The sequence below is a fragment of the Trichechus manatus genome, unplaced genomic scaffold (genome assembly GCF_000243295.1).
Source record: "Trichechus manatus latirostris isolate Lorelei unplaced genomic scaffold, TriManLat1.0 scaffold00026, whole genome shotgun sequence".
NCBI lineage: Eukaryota > Metazoa > Chordata > Mammalia > Sirenia > Trichechidae > Trichechus > Trichechus manatus.
The window spans coordinates 11,033,460-11,048,978 of NW_004443962.1; the positions used below are offsets into that span (position 1 = coordinate 11,033,460).

Here is a 15,519-nt window from a genome sequence, read left to right on the forward strand (position 1 = left end):
CAAACTTATTTGTTCATAGAAACTTTTATTTATAGAACACTGTTAACATCTCTTGAAACAGTATTTTGTGTAACACTTCGGGTTAAAGCAGCTCAGAAATGAACAGGTGGTCTTTTGAAAGAGTAGGTTCAGGTTCGCATCAAGGTATCTGGGGAAACTGGGCAGTGTTGCTGCTACTTCTGTACTTCTGAAACATTGGTCGCTAAAACATGTACCTAAATCTTGGGAAACTGGGGCAAATTTTCTTACCTGTTAACATTTACAGTGTGAGATTCAATAGTGTTCTAGATGACAATATCGGAGAAAAACCAATGAAAATGAAGCTCTCTAATACAGTGGTTCTAACCCTTTTCTCCCCAGCAACACCCTGCACAGTAATGATATTCCCACGTCTGTTTCCTGATTCATTTATTGTGTGCAAGATAGAAGTTTTCAACCTTTTTCATTAAAAACAAACAAAAACCCCTCATCCTCTACCACCACTACACCCACAAATTTTGATTGGATCCTCATGCGGGCCAATGCTCCTTTACTGAGCATTGCCATGTTAGGACCTAAACCTAGAGCATTAATATAACTTGGTTGAATAAACAGGGAAGAAACCAAACCAAACCCACTGCCATTGAGTCAATTCTTACTCGTAGCAGCCCTATAGGACAGGGTAGAACTGTCTCCTAGCGTTTCCAAGGCTGAAATCTTTACAGAAGCAGACTGCCACATCTTTCTCCCACAGAGCGGCTGTTGGGTTCAAACCATCGACCTTTTGGTTAGCAGCTGAGCACTTAACCAATGTGTCACCAGGGTTCTTTAAACAGGGAATACCCAGGCCTAAAGAAATAAATGGCATTTAAAATTATGGGAAACGTAAAACAGGAAAAATTATCAAAACAGAGCAACTATTTTGATTGAGGCTGAAGGGAATAATAATAAAAGGGAAGTTAGATTGATAAAAATATTGCAAGGCATGATGTAGTAATAAAGTCTGGCCCAGCAATATTGACAAGGCAGGGTTACAAAATTACAATTAGTGTGTGTTATGAATGAATTGTGTCTCCCAAAAATATGTGTTGTAAATCCTAACCCCCTATACTTGTGGACGGAGCCCTGGTGGCCCAAAAGGTCAGCAGTTCAAATCCACCAGCTGTTCCTTGGAAACCCTATAAGGCAGTTCTACTCTGTCCTCTAGGGTCGATGGATAGAATTGACTCCACGGCAATGGGTTTTATACTTGTGGATAAGGAGCCCTGGTGGTGTAATGGTTAAGGGCTCAGCTGCTAAACAAACGGTTGGTGGTTGGAACCCACACAGAGGCTCCATGGGAGAAAGACCTGATGATCTGCTCCTGTAAATATTACAGCCTAGAAAACCCTATGAGACAGTTGTACTCAGTCACATGAGGTCGCTATGAGTAGAAATCAACTCAATGGCACCTAATAACAGCAACAACGTACTTGCTGATGTAATCTGCCTCCATTTCAAAGGATGGAAAAACTGTCTTCTGGGTTTCAAAGAGTCAGATCTCTACTCTTGAGTGTGGGGCTGTGGGTTCAGGTAGGCCAAGAGGATAGGGTCACCGCCCAAAGCTGAGAGGGTGGGGCTGCCATGCCCAAAGGCTAGGAGAACGGAGCCTACCGGGGCGAGGGGGTGGGGTCACCACTCAGATGGACTAGGAGAACAGGATCACCCAAAGCCAAGGGGTGAAGTTGCCATCCCAGTGGGCCTGGAAGGCGGGGCTAATGCCCAGGGCCAAGGGTTTCCACCCAGTGTCCGGAGAATGTGGCCAACACCCGGAGTCTGGAGGGCAGGGCCATTGTCCAGATGGTCCTGGAGAACAGAGGAGTATTTTCAAGCCTTCAGAGTTAATATAATTTTTTTGCTAGGTTTTGGACTTGCTTGGTGCCCACGAACCGTTCTTTCCCTCCAATTTCAGGTAACTTGTATTCTAGATTTCACAGGTCCAGAAGGAATTTTGCCACAGGATGGAATATGCCCAAAGTCTCACCCATATTTGATTTAGGTGATTCAGAAGATGAGATTTTAGACTTGGGGTTGATTTAAGACTTTTGGGATGGTAGTGTGAATGTGTTTTGGTATGTGGGAAGGACATGAATTTTGAGAGGCCAAAAGGTGGAATGTTATGGATTGAACTGTGTCCCCCAAAATATGTGTGGTGGTGGCACAGTGCTTAAGAGCTCGACTGCTAACCAAAAGGTCGGCAGTTCAAATCCCCCAGCCACTCCTTGGAAACCCTATGGAGCAGTTCTACACTGTCCTACATGGTCACTATGAGTCAGAATCAACTCGATGGCAACAGCTTTGGTTTTGGTATACATGTGGATGTAATCCCATTTGGGAATAGGGTTTTCTCTGTTAAATTAACGAGGCTGTATCAGTGTAGGGTATGTATTAAGTTAATCATTTTTTAATAAAAAGAGCAGATTAGGCACAGAAGCAAGGAAGCACAGACGGGGTAAGATAGATGCACATCACATGAGGATCACCACGGAACCTTGGAATGGAAGCTGAAAAGAGATAAGGACTTCTGCTACAGCTGACAGAGAGACAAAGCCTTCCCCTAGAGCCAGTGTCCTCAATTTGGAGTTTTAGCCTCCTAAACTGTGAGAAAGTAAATTTCTGTTTGTTAACGCCTCCCATTTGTGGTTTTTTTGTTGTAGCAACACTAAGAAACTAAGGCAGAGTTTATACAACTGTCCACAGGAGAGCATAATCCAGGGCTGAAACATTGTGGTTCCTAAGAGGAATGCACTGTAGAAGAATGGCTCATCAGGATTTCCACATTTTACACCTGTTCCTATTTTCAGAACTATGTTTACCAATAGTTACTATCTTTAATTTGGAGTCCAAGATCTGTAAGTACTCAGAAAAGGGTGTTTGAGTGAGTAGATATTGTAATCATCAGAAAGATATATCGTCTCCTGTGTTTTAATAAAATGGCATTCTGTCTCCTACCACCCCTCCATATTGAAAATTTTACTAGGGTCTTATCAATCCTGACTAGCTGGCAGGTGAGCCGCTGGATCAGATCATACCAGGCAACAATTCTTGAGGTCCTTGTGGCTAGTACAACCACATTACTTACGGAAATCCTTGCAATACCCATTTCTCTAGTATTCTGAAATTCTGCTCCCAACTCAGCACCTCAACAAGCGGGAACATCAGTACTAAACAACAGGTACCTGTAAAAGGATTTCTGCACGTGTTTGTATACTCACAGAGACTGATCTCAATTATACATCTGTCTTTTCATGGCCATTTGGACACATCAGGCCAGCTTCAGCAACACTGCACAAGGTTTACTGAACTCACTGATAGTGGGAAGACATAGAGTCTCAGGGGTATTGCTCAAAGATGCACTGGAAAACCCAGTCCTAGAACCACCTTTATCGTGGAAAAAGGTGGCAGAGATAAGCCCAGATATGATGCTATCTCTCTCACCTAACTCAGTGGGAGGAAACAATGCTTCAGAATGGGTAATGACTGAGACTAGGGTCAGGAACTGGGGTTGGGACAGAGTTAAGGGAAATGTCAGAGCTTTGTGTTCTTGGTCTCCAGATTGATCATGTTCCCTTGGATATGAGGAATCTGCTTATCTTCTGGTCCCTGAATATCCTCTGACTTTACAGGAACATAGTAATATCCCATGATGGAGAAGAGCAGGCAGACCACCAGCAGAAGGCAGGAAAACAAAATAAATTCAGCCCACTGCAGGGAGAAATAAAAAGAGAATATGATAGTTAAGACTGTGTGTCAACTTAGCTGGGCCATGATTCTCAGTGGTTTGGCAGTTACAATGTAGCCTGGCAGCTATGTAGTGATGTAATCACCTCCATAATGAGATCTGATATAATGTAATAACCTCCATGATGAGATCTGTTATGAGTAGCCAATCAGCTGAAAGGAGTTTCCTTGGGGATGTGGACTGCATCCACTATAGATAGACTTTCTGGCAAAGCTAGATGGCTTTTGCCCACTCTGGATCCTGCAGCTGGCTCCTGTTCATCTGACCTCTGGTTCTTGGGACTTGAGCTAGCAGCTTACCTGCCAATCTTGGGATCTGTCAGCCTCTGCAGCCTGTGAACCAGAGGCCTGCTGTCTGACCTGCTGATCTTAAGTTTGCCAGCCCCTGCAGCTGAGTCAGGAAAAGCCTCCAGCCTGACCCATGGACTTGGGGCTTTCCAGCCTTTACAACCGAGTGAGCCATTTCCTTGCTATAAATCTCTCTCTATATATACATTTATATGCTGCACTGGTTTTGCTTCTCTGGAGAACCCAGCCTAAGACAAAGAAAAATATGAAGAGATCTGGTTATTAAAGGAGTCTTCACAGGATAAGAACTGGGGAACATATTGACCTAGAATCACCAGTTTGTGCAGAGGTTTTCTGGGAAGAAGGCTGGGTTCTTTGGCTTCTCCTTACATGGACCTACGGTGACCATTATTGCCACTTACATATGTCTATTTTCCTAGCAAAGTCTGTGTATATCTAATCTATCTCATGGCACAATACTGGGAGATGTGGGAGGCAGAAAGATAGGGAGAGGAAGAAAAAGAATTTGGGGGAAAAACCTTGGGTAGACAAGAGCTCCCGCTTCCCTCAGATCCATACCTGTACCAGGCTACTGAGCTGCGCCACAACAAGCACGATGATGTTCCCAAAAGCAACCGTCAACAACCATGCTGCCTGGAGTACCGATTTCATGCTGGAGGGAGCCTAGAGAGGACATAAATTTGTGAATACACAAACTCCCTACACCATCCCCATGGCCATCTATTCAAAAAATTTCTCTCAGAAAAGCCCTCAGATTTGAACTTCCTCCACTAAGTTCAGCTATCACATTGATTCAAGCAGTAGTGATAACATTAGGAATAACAATAAAATTGGCTTTTCATTGAATATTTTAGTTCATACATCATACAATCTTCAAAATAACTCTAAGAGATAAGTTTTATTAGTATTCGTATTTTACACAAAGAAAAATAGTGTTAGAAGTTAATTCACTTGCTCAAGCTTACACAATAGGTTTGTGCAGCCAAAATTTGTAGCCTGGCTCCACAGCCCTTACTCTTAATCTTCAGGTATTGTTTCCTTTAGCTGAAACAACATAGGCTCCTATGCTGCACTGCCAGGATCCTGGGCGTCAAGATGACTCTCTGTTCAGGGTCACTCATATAGAAGGAACCCAAGGCCAAAAGAAATGGAAGTCTTAGCCTGGGTCACATTCCTATTTAAGCTAGTGCCAGAATTAAAACTCACCAGCTTCTGAGCAATGCTTTCACCTTCACCTTCAACCTGCTAAAACCTACCTGAGCATAAGAAAACTCAAGTCCAGTGACAGAGAACATAACTTCCCCTGCTGTCACCAGGGCATATTGTGGTAGCTGCCATGCAATGGACATTTTGCTGGCTGTCATGTCTTCCATCTTCCAGGTCTTAGGAACTTGATTGGTGCTCTTAGTGGGGGAAAGAAGAAATGTGCTTATCAGTAGTCTCAAGTAAATACTCTTGACTTGTAAGCATTCTATGATCTTTTATCCATTCCTTTTTCTCTGTATTTTCATTCTTCAGCTACTTCAAGAGATTGAGCAATCTCTACACAATTAGTTTTTAAAATTCCTTTTGGTAACACTCCACTGGCACAGTGGTTAAGAGCTTGGCTGCTAACTGAAAAGTCGGTGGTTTGCAACCACCAGCCGCTCCACAGGAGAAAGATATGGCAGTCTGCTTCCAAAATGATTTAAGCGTTGGAAACCTTATCAGGAAGTTCTACTCTGTCCTATAGGGTCACTATAAATCAGAATCGAATCGATGGCAATGGGGGAGTACACTTACTCATCTGGCTTCAATCAGTCAGATGCCAGAGCAATATTTTGATCTTGTAGTTTGGATTCCCACCATTTTGAACTATTGGGCATTTGGAGGCTGGCCAATATTTTAAATAAATGATGGTACCTGAATTTTGCAAACAAAAATGAATATTCAAAAACATCTCAGAAAGCATTTTCTTGAGAAAACTTTAATCCCTTATCCAATTTTCTATTAAGTACAATTAAACTGTTTTTAACATTTTTCGTTTTAATTTTTATTTACTAAAATTTTTATCAGAATGAATTATTTTCCTGGTAACTCTTACATTAAATAAAGATTTTTTTGATCTGGTTTTTAATCCCCATCAAATACCATCTACTGTTTTGAATTTTATCTACTGGCCATTATTTTTTATTTTAAATTTTATGCATCTAAATCTTGCCCAAAAAGCAAAACTCAAATTCTAGTAAGAAGACCAGACTTAATGGTCTGACTGAGACTGGAGGAACCCCGGAAAGCATGACACCCAGATTCTCTACCAGCCCAGAACAAAAACAATTTCCGAGGCCAACTCTTCAGACAGGGATTAGACAGGACAGTGGGACATAAAGTGATACTTGTGAGGAGTGTGCCTCTTAGCTCAAGAAGATACAAGAGACTAAACGGGCAGCTTCTGTCTGGAGGTGAGATGGGAAGACAGAGAGGGTTAGGAGCTGGTTGAATGGACATGGGGTATCAGGGGTGGAGAGGAGGAGTGTGCTGTCATAGTAAGGGGAGAGCAATTAAGGTCACATAACAATGTATGTATAAATTTTTATATGGGAGACTAACTTGAAATGTAAACTTCATTTAAACTACAACAATAAAAAAATAAAAATAAATGAATTTTGCCCCAAAAATGTACTTTTTCTGTAAAATTTTGGTCAAAAAGAAAAATTTTCAGGGTCATTTTTTTTTTTTTTTTCAGTTTTTAATGTTACCAAAAATATGTGATTCTACAATCTGGTTTTTATTTTTGTCTAACTGACTTTTACTATATACAGGTTTTTAGCGAGGGTTGCTTTTGTTTTATATAGATTATGTCTACTAATATCTGTCCTTATAAATGAAATAAAATTTTAAAGATTATATTTCTTGGACTAAAGACCATTATTAGGCCATACGTATAAAATCTGGATATATGATGAGATGAAAGGGCAGAGTTAGAACATCAAGGTCAAAAGTTCAAAATGTCAAAAGCAAAGGTTTTTGACATCTAAATGCCCTTTATTCTCTGGGTCAAAAGGCTTTTGGATTCAAAATAGTTAAGTAGAAGAGTTCTGTTTTGCTTTAGTTGATACTGTGAACAATATCTGGGCATCTGTTTGAATTTTCTCAGCCTAAGAGAAGACCATGCCTTAAGCTTGCAAATCAAAGTTGTATACTCAGTGCCCACAGGCAGGTAACTGAAATGAAGGAATAGTAAATGAAGCAAGCTGAATGGGAATTATTAGGACTGTGGTGAAGAGAACAATACATGCCCCATCTAAAGCTTACAATCACTACAGCACCAACCAATTGACATGGTATTACCTATTACAACATCTTTTGATTAAAAAAAAAAAAAATCTGTAATCCAGCTTCTTAGGTGAAATCTCTTTTGATTTTTAAATACTAGCATTTAATTATTTTATTTATCATTACTTTTTGTTAACACGTGCAGGCCAAGTAAGAAAGGACTATGGACTGAACTGAGCCCCCAGGGCCCTGATTTATGACCTATACACTGGATGTGTATTAGATCCTTATGTTAAATAAATATGGCCTCTATCCTTGGGCAGCATATAAGAGACACAGCAAACAGAAAATAGAATACCAACAGAAATTCAAGGTTGGTTTAATATCTGAAAATCAATTAATGTAAATCATACCAATAGAATAAAGGACAAAAACCATATAATCATCTCAATAGATGCAGAAAAAGCATTTAGCAAAATTCAACACCTTCATGATTTAAAAAAGCAACAAACAAACAACAACAAAAAAAAAACCTCAGCAAACTAGGAATAGAACTTCTTCAATCTGATAAAAGGTATCCATGAAATACCCACAGCTAATATCATACTTAATGATGAAAGGATGATGGTTTTCCCCCTGTGAGGATATCCACTCTCGCCACTTCTATTCAGCATTGTACTGAAGGCTCAAGGCAAGGCAATTAGGCAAGAGAATTTAAAAAAGCATACAGTTGAAAAGGAAGAAGTAAAACTATATTTGCAGATGACATTATCTTATATATAGAAAGTCCTAAGGAATCCACTAAAAAACTTTTAGAACTAATCAATGAGTTCAGCAAGGCTGCAGGGTACAACATCAGTACACAAATATTAATTGGTTTTCTATATAGTGAATAATCTGAAAACAAGAAAATTATTCCATTAACAATAGCATAAAAAATCATAAAACACTTAAGAATAAATGTAACAAAATAAATGTTATACTTTGAAAACTACAATATATTGTTGAAAGAAAGCCTAAATAAATGGAAAAATATCTCATGTTCATGGATCAGGAGACTTAATATTGCTAACATGGCAATATTCCTCAAATTGATCTACAGTTCAACATAATCCCCATCAAAACCTTAGCTAGCTTCTTTGCGGAAATTGACAATTGGTCCTAAAATTCATATGGGAATTCAAGGGACCTTAGAATAACCTAACCAATCTTGAAAAAGAACAAAGTTTGAGGACTCAGATTTCCTGATTTCAAAACTTGCTACAAAAACAGTAATCAAGATAGTGTGGTACCAGCATAAGCATAGACACACAGGTATATGAAACAGAGCTGAGAATCTAGAAATAAACCCTCATAATTATGGTTAATTGATTTTGGACAAAAATGCCAAGACCATTCAATGAGGAAAGGATAGTCTTTTCACTAAATGTTGTGAGGACAACTGAATATCCACGTATAAAAACATGAACTTAAGTCCAAATGGATTAAAGACCTAAATATAAGGGCTAAAACCATTAAACTCTTAGAGCATAGGCATAAACATAGGCGTAAATCTTTGTGACCATGCATTAGTTAATGATTTCTTGGATATGACATCAAAAGCACAAGCAACCATGGGAAAAAAATAGATAAATTGTACAGCATTAAAATAAAAAACTTCTGTGCTTCAAAGAATACCATCAAGAAAGTGAAAAAAGAGAGGCAGAGCCAACATGGCACTATAGACAGATGTACCATGCCACCCCTCTGCAGCAAAGACCTGAAAAACTAAGTAAAACAGATACAAACGGCAATCCTGGAACCCTAAGCATCAAATGAAGGGATAAAGAACTAGCTCGAACACTGAATGGAGGACAAAGCTGATGAGAACAGATAACAAGGAGGGTTACAGAATGGATGTCCCCTGCCAGCTAACACAGCACAACGTTGCTATCTGGGAGCACAGCCAAAAATGACCCTGGGCAGGGAGTACAGGAAGGCAAATTCACAGAGTACCCAACAGGAGACAGAGCACCCGGTAACCAGAGAAACACGCTTTCCCACCCCTCACCCTTCTGCCCCATACACCACCTCCACTGCTTCCCAAAGGTCGATGCCACACCACTTGGCTGGAGAGACACTGGCTTGCTGCCACCCCGGGTCTGACCCGCCCCCACTGGCCAGCTCCCACCGTGCCTTTTTTTTTTTTTTTTTCTGTCTTCTACTTTCTTCCTTTTCTTTCTCCCTCCCACATAACCAGGTACACCGCCTCTGCCTCTTCCTGACAGGTCACATCACACTACTCGGCTAGAGAGACACCAGCTCGCCACTACCCTGGGTCAGCCCTGCCCCCATTGGCCAGCTCCCTCTGTGCCATTTTCTTTTTCTTTCCATTTCTTCCTTTTCTTTCTCCCTCCCACCTAGCCCTGTGCACCACCTCTGCCCCTTCCCAACGGGTGGTGTTGTGTCACTCGGCTAGAGAGGCACCAGCTTGCCTCTACCCCTGGTCAACCTCACCCCCACCTGCCAACTCCTGCCACCCCGCTTTTATTTTTTTTGCTTTTATTTCTTTTTATTCTCCCTCCCACCTCGCTCCATACATCATGTCCCCTCTCTTCCAACTGGCTCTCAGGTCCACCCCACCCTCACTTTCCAGCCCGCACTGCACTGCCAGTTTCTTTTTTAAATTTTCTTCTTTTTTTTTAATATTTTATTGTACTTCAGGCGAAGGCTTACAGAACAGATAGTTTCTCATGTAACAGTAACACACATGCTGTTTTATGACATTGGTTAACAACCCCACAACATTTTAACCCTCTAAATTCTCAACTTTTTTTTTTTAATTTTCTTCTTTTTTTCTTTTCTCTTTCTTCATTTTTCTTCTGCTTCCAACCTAGCCACATACGCCACCTCTCTTCCCTCCCGCCAGACGCCACTATGCTACCACAGCTGAAGAGTCACTGACCCACTGCATCCCTGGGTCTGCTCCACCCCCACCATGCTGCAACTTATTTTATTTTTCTTTCTCTTCTTTCTACCTCTCACCTAGCCTCATATGCTACCTCCCACCCTTTCCCACTAGCCCACAGGTCCGCTTTGCCCTACTCACTTGCCCCACCCCTCTTTAAAAAATCTCTCTCTCTTTTCTTTCTCTCCCCACCTAGCCCCGTGTGCCACGCCCCTTTCCCACCAGCCCCCAGCGTGCCACTGTGGGTACAGCATTCCCGTGCTCAGGACCACTGTCACACCAGGCCCACACTGCCCCACCACCACCACCACTTGATCAGCTGCTGGACAGTGGGAAGCAAGTTCATACCAGGGGAAATGGTAAGACTAAGATCTGATTACTCGGCAAAAATTATGCACACGAGAAGGCAATGGGATGACATACATAAAACTGTGAAAGAAAAAAACTGCCAACCAAGAATATTATATCCTACAAAACTTTCTTTCAAATATGATGGTGAAATTAGGACATTTCCAGATAAACAGAATTAAGGGAATAGCAAAAACCAAACCAAACTAACAAGAAATATGAAAGGGAGTCCTTCTGTTAGAGAACTAACAACATCAGACAACAGCTGGAGTCTAGGATGCCGGTCAGCATCAGATACCAACCTAGGCAGAGAACTCTCAAAAATAAAACACAGCTAAAAGACTTAAAACAGGGAAGCAGAGACATCAATCTGTAAACCACGACAATGTGAAAACAATAAAAGGGGGAATAAACAGTGCAGGTATAGAATTTTCAAATTGAGAGAAAGTCAAGGTAATAAAGTAATGAAAGATTGGCTCAAACTTAGGAAGATATGGGTAAATTTCAAGATAACAACAAAGAAAGTTAACAAACCTACTCACCAGAAAAATTAAAAAGAAGAAAAACATAAAAATGCAGTAAACACAAAATCTACAATAATGGAAGAAAAGAAAATCCACAAACAAAAGAAACTCAGCACCGGAGAGTAAAAGGAACAAAGAAAACATCAACACCACAAAAAAAGCATTACAAAATGACAGCAATAAACTCGCACCTATCAATAATCACACTGAATGGAAATGGCTTAAATGCACCTGTAAAGAAACAGAGATTGGCAGTATGGATTAAAAAACAAGACCTATCAATATGCTCTCTACAAGAGACACATCTTAGACACAAAGATATAACTATATTAAAAACCAAAGGATGGAAAAAATAAATCAAGCAAATGGTAACCTAAAAAGGGCAGGAGTGGCAATACTAATCTCAGATACAATAAACTTTAAGGAAAAATCAACTATAAAAGTCAAGAAAGGACATTATATGATTAAAGGGACAATCCACCAAGAAGACATAACCTTAATAAGTATCTACACACCCAATGACAGGGCTCCAAAATACATAAACAAATTCTAACAGCACTGAAAAGAGAAATAGGCAGTTCCAAAATAATAGTAGGAGACTTCAACACACCACTTTCAGTAAAAGACAGAATATCTAGAAAGAAACTCAACAAAGATACAGAAGATCTAAAAGCCAAAATCAACCAACTGGACCTCATAGACATATATAGAACATTCCACCCAACAGCAGCAAAGTATACATTCTTTTCCAACACACGTGGAACATTCTCCAGAATAGACCACATTTTAGGCCCAAAGCAAACCTCAGTAAAATACCAAACATCAAAATAATACAAAGCATTCTCTCTGATCACAATGTCATAAACATAACAATCAATAACAGGAAGAGCAAGGATAAAAAATCAAATACGTGGAAACTGAATAACACCTTGCTTAAAAAAAAAACTGATAATAGAAGGAATAAAAAAAAAATTCCTAGAATCAAATGAGAATGAAAACACATCATACCAAAACCTTTAGGACACAGCAAAGGTAGTGCTCAGAGGTCAATTTATAGCAACAAATGCACTCATCAAGAAAGAAGAATGGCCCCAAATCAAAACGTTAGCCCTATAACTTGAACAAATAGAAAGAGAACAGCAAAAGTAGACCAGAGTCACCAGAAAAAGGAAATAATAAAGATTAGAGCAGAAATAAGTTAAACAGAAAATAGAAAAATAATAGAAAGAATCAACAAGACCAAAAGTTGGTTCTTTGAAAAGACTGACAAACCATTGGCCAAACTGACAAAAGAAAAACAGGAGAGGAAGCAAATAACCCAAATAAGAAGTAAGATGGGGGTCATTACAACAGACCCAACAGGGGGGAAAAAAAAGAATCATAACAGAGTACTATGAAAAATTGTACTCCAACAAATTTGAGAACCTAGAGGAAATGGACAAATTTCTAGAAACACACTACCTACCTAAACTAACACAAGCTGAGATAGAAAATCTGAACAGACCCATAACAACAGAAGAAATTGAGGAGGTAATTTAAAAAAAAAATCCCAAAAACAACAAAAAAAGCCCTGGCCCAGATAGTTTCACTGGATAATTCAACCAAACATTCAGAAAACAGCTCACACTAGTACTGCTCAAACTATTTCAGAGCATAGAAAAGGAAGGGATACTCCTGAATTCATTCTGTGAAGCTAGCATAACCCTGACACCAAAGCCAGGCAAAGACACCACAAAAAAAGAAAACTACAGACCAATTTCTCTCATGAATATAGATGCAAAAATTCTCAACAAAAGTCTAGACAATAGAATTCAGTATCATATCAAAAAAATAATACACCACTACCAAGTGGAATTTATACCAGGTATGCAAGGATGGTTCAACATTAGAAAATCAATCAACATAATCCACCAAATAAACAGATCAAAAGAAAAGAATCACATGATCATCTTAATCGATGCAGAAAAGGCATTTGATAAAGTCCAACACCTATTCTTGAAAAAACCTCTCAATCAAATAGGAACAGAAGGAAAACTCTTCAACATAATAAAGAGCATCTATATAAAACCAACAGTGACATCATGCCCAACAGAGAGAGGCTGAAAGTATTATTCCTGATGCTCTTCATCACCACTCCTATTTAACACTGTGCTGGACATCCTAGCTAGAGCAATAAGGCAAGAAAAAGAAATAAAGGGCATCCAAATTGGAATGGAAGAAGTAAAACTATCCCTATTCACAGATTATATGATCCTATACATAGAGAACCCCAAAGATTCCACAAGATAACTACTAGAACTAATAGAAAGATTTAGCAGTGTAGCAGGATACAAGATCAATATGCAAAAATCAGTTGGATTCCAATATATCAACAAAGGGAACTTCGAAAAGGAAATCAAGAAAACAATACCATTTATAATAGGCCCTAAAAAGATAAAATACTTAGGAGTAAATCTAAGCAGGGACGTAAAAGACCTATCCAAAAAAAAACTACAAAACACTACTGCAAGAAACCAAAAGAGACCTATATAAATGAAAAAACACACCATGGTCAGGGAGAGGTAGACTCTACATTGTGGAATGGTCAATTCTACCCAAAGCAATCTACAGATATAATGCAATCCTGATCCAATACAAACAGCATTCTTCTATGAGATGGAAAATCTAATAATTAATTTTATATGGAAAGGAAAGTGGCCCCAGATAAGTAAAGCATTATTAAAAAAGAAGAACAAAGTAGGGGGCTGCACACTACCTGATCTAAGAACCTAATATACAGCCACGGTAGTCAAAACAACCTTGTACTGGTACAAGGAAAGACACATACACCAATGGAACAGAATCGAGAGTCCAGATGTAAATCCGTCCACCTATGGTTAGCTGGTCTTTGACAAAGGCCCAAAGTCCATTAAATGGGGAAAAGACAGTCTTTGTAACAAATGGTGCCAGCAAAACTGGACGTCCATCTGTTAAAAAAAAAAAAAAAAAAGAAAAAGAAAGAAATAGGGCCCATACCTCACACCATACACAAAAACTAATTCAAAATGGATCAAAGACCAAAATATAAAACCTAAAACTATCCAGATTATGGAAGAAAAAATAGGGACTATGCCAGGGGACATAATATACAGCATAAATAGGATACAAACCATAACTAACAGTGCACAAACACCAGAGGATAAACTAGATAACTGGGAGTTCCTAAAAATTAAACACTTACACTCAACAAGACACCTCACTAAAAGAGTAAAAAGAGAAGCTACAGGCTGAGAAAAAAATTTTGGCTATGACATATCTGACAAGGGCCTAATCTCTAAAATCTGTAAGATACTGCAACACCTCAACAACAAAAAGACAAATAATCCAATTAAACAATGGACAAAGAAAAAGCTAAGAAGTTTCCTGAATACAATCAAACACTTTGAGGGACACTGTAGCAGGGGTAGGGGCCTGGGGACCCTGCTTTCAGGGGACATCTAGGTCAACTGGCATAACAAACCTTATTAAGAAAATGTTCTGACTACTTTGGTGAGTGGCATCTGGGGTCTTAAAAGCTTGCAAGCATCCATCTAAGATGCATCAATTGGTCCCAACCACCTGAAGTAAAGGAGAATGAAGAACACCAAAGACACAAGGAAAGTATTAGCCCAAGAGACAGAAAGGGCCACATAAACCAGAGACTTCTTCAGCCTGAGACCAGGAGAACTAGATGGTGCCCGGCTACCACCAATGACCACCCTGACAGGGAACACAACAGAGAGTACCGGATGGAGCAAGAGAAAGGTGGGGTGCAGAACTAAAACTCCAGTAAGAAGACCAGACTTAATGGTCTGACTGAGACTGGAGCAACCCTGGAAAGCATAGCCCCTGGATTCTCTATCAGCCCAGAACTAAAACAATTTCTGAGGCCAACTCTTCAGACAGGGATTAAACTGGACTGTGGGACATAAAGTGGTACTCATGAGGAGTGTGCCTCTTAGCTTAAGTAGATACAAGAGACTAACGGGGCAGCTTCTGTCCAGAGGTGGGATGGGAAGGCAGAGAGGGTTAGGAGCTGATTAAATGGACATGGGGAATCAGGAGTGTGCTGTCACAGTAGAGGGAGAGCATTTAGAGTCACATAACAATGTATGTATAAATTTTTGTATGGGAAAAAATAAAAAAAAATTTTTAAAAATGGACAAAGTATATGAACAGGCACTTCACCAAAGGAAACACTGAGGCAGCTAACAGACACATGAGGAAATGCTCATGATCATTAGCCATTAAAGAAATGCAAATCAAAACTACATTGAGACATTGCCTCAATGGGCCAACGCAGTTCCGGCAAAATGGTGCTCTAGGCAGAAGCACCATGCCATCCCTCCACAGCAAAGA

At 39.8% G+C, this 15,519-nt stretch overlaps 1 protein-coding gene across 2 annotated transcripts in view; it reads right to left on the reverse strand.

Moving 5' to 3' along the window:
- Positions 1–2,932: 2,932 nt before the first annotated feature.
- The window catches only part of SLC15A2 (solute carrier family 15 member 2), a 47,829-nt gene continuing 35,242 nt past the window's right edge, over positions 2,933–15,519 (reverse strand). Inside the window, exons 20-22 of one of the 2 annotated variants that reach the window (XM_004373636.1) lie at positions 5,325–5,471; positions 4,627–4,731; positions 2,933–3,723 (exon numbers count right to left, since the gene is read on the reverse strand). In XM_004373636.1, the coding sequence (XP_004373693.1) occupies positions 3,547–3,723; positions 4,627–4,731; positions 5,325–5,471 (429 nt within the window). In that variant the 3' untranslated portion in view covers positions 2,933–3,546. The remainder of the gene's footprint in view (positions 3,724–4,626; positions 4,732–5,324; positions 5,472–15,519) is intronic. The other variant, XM_004373637.1, reaches the window with a different exon arrangement.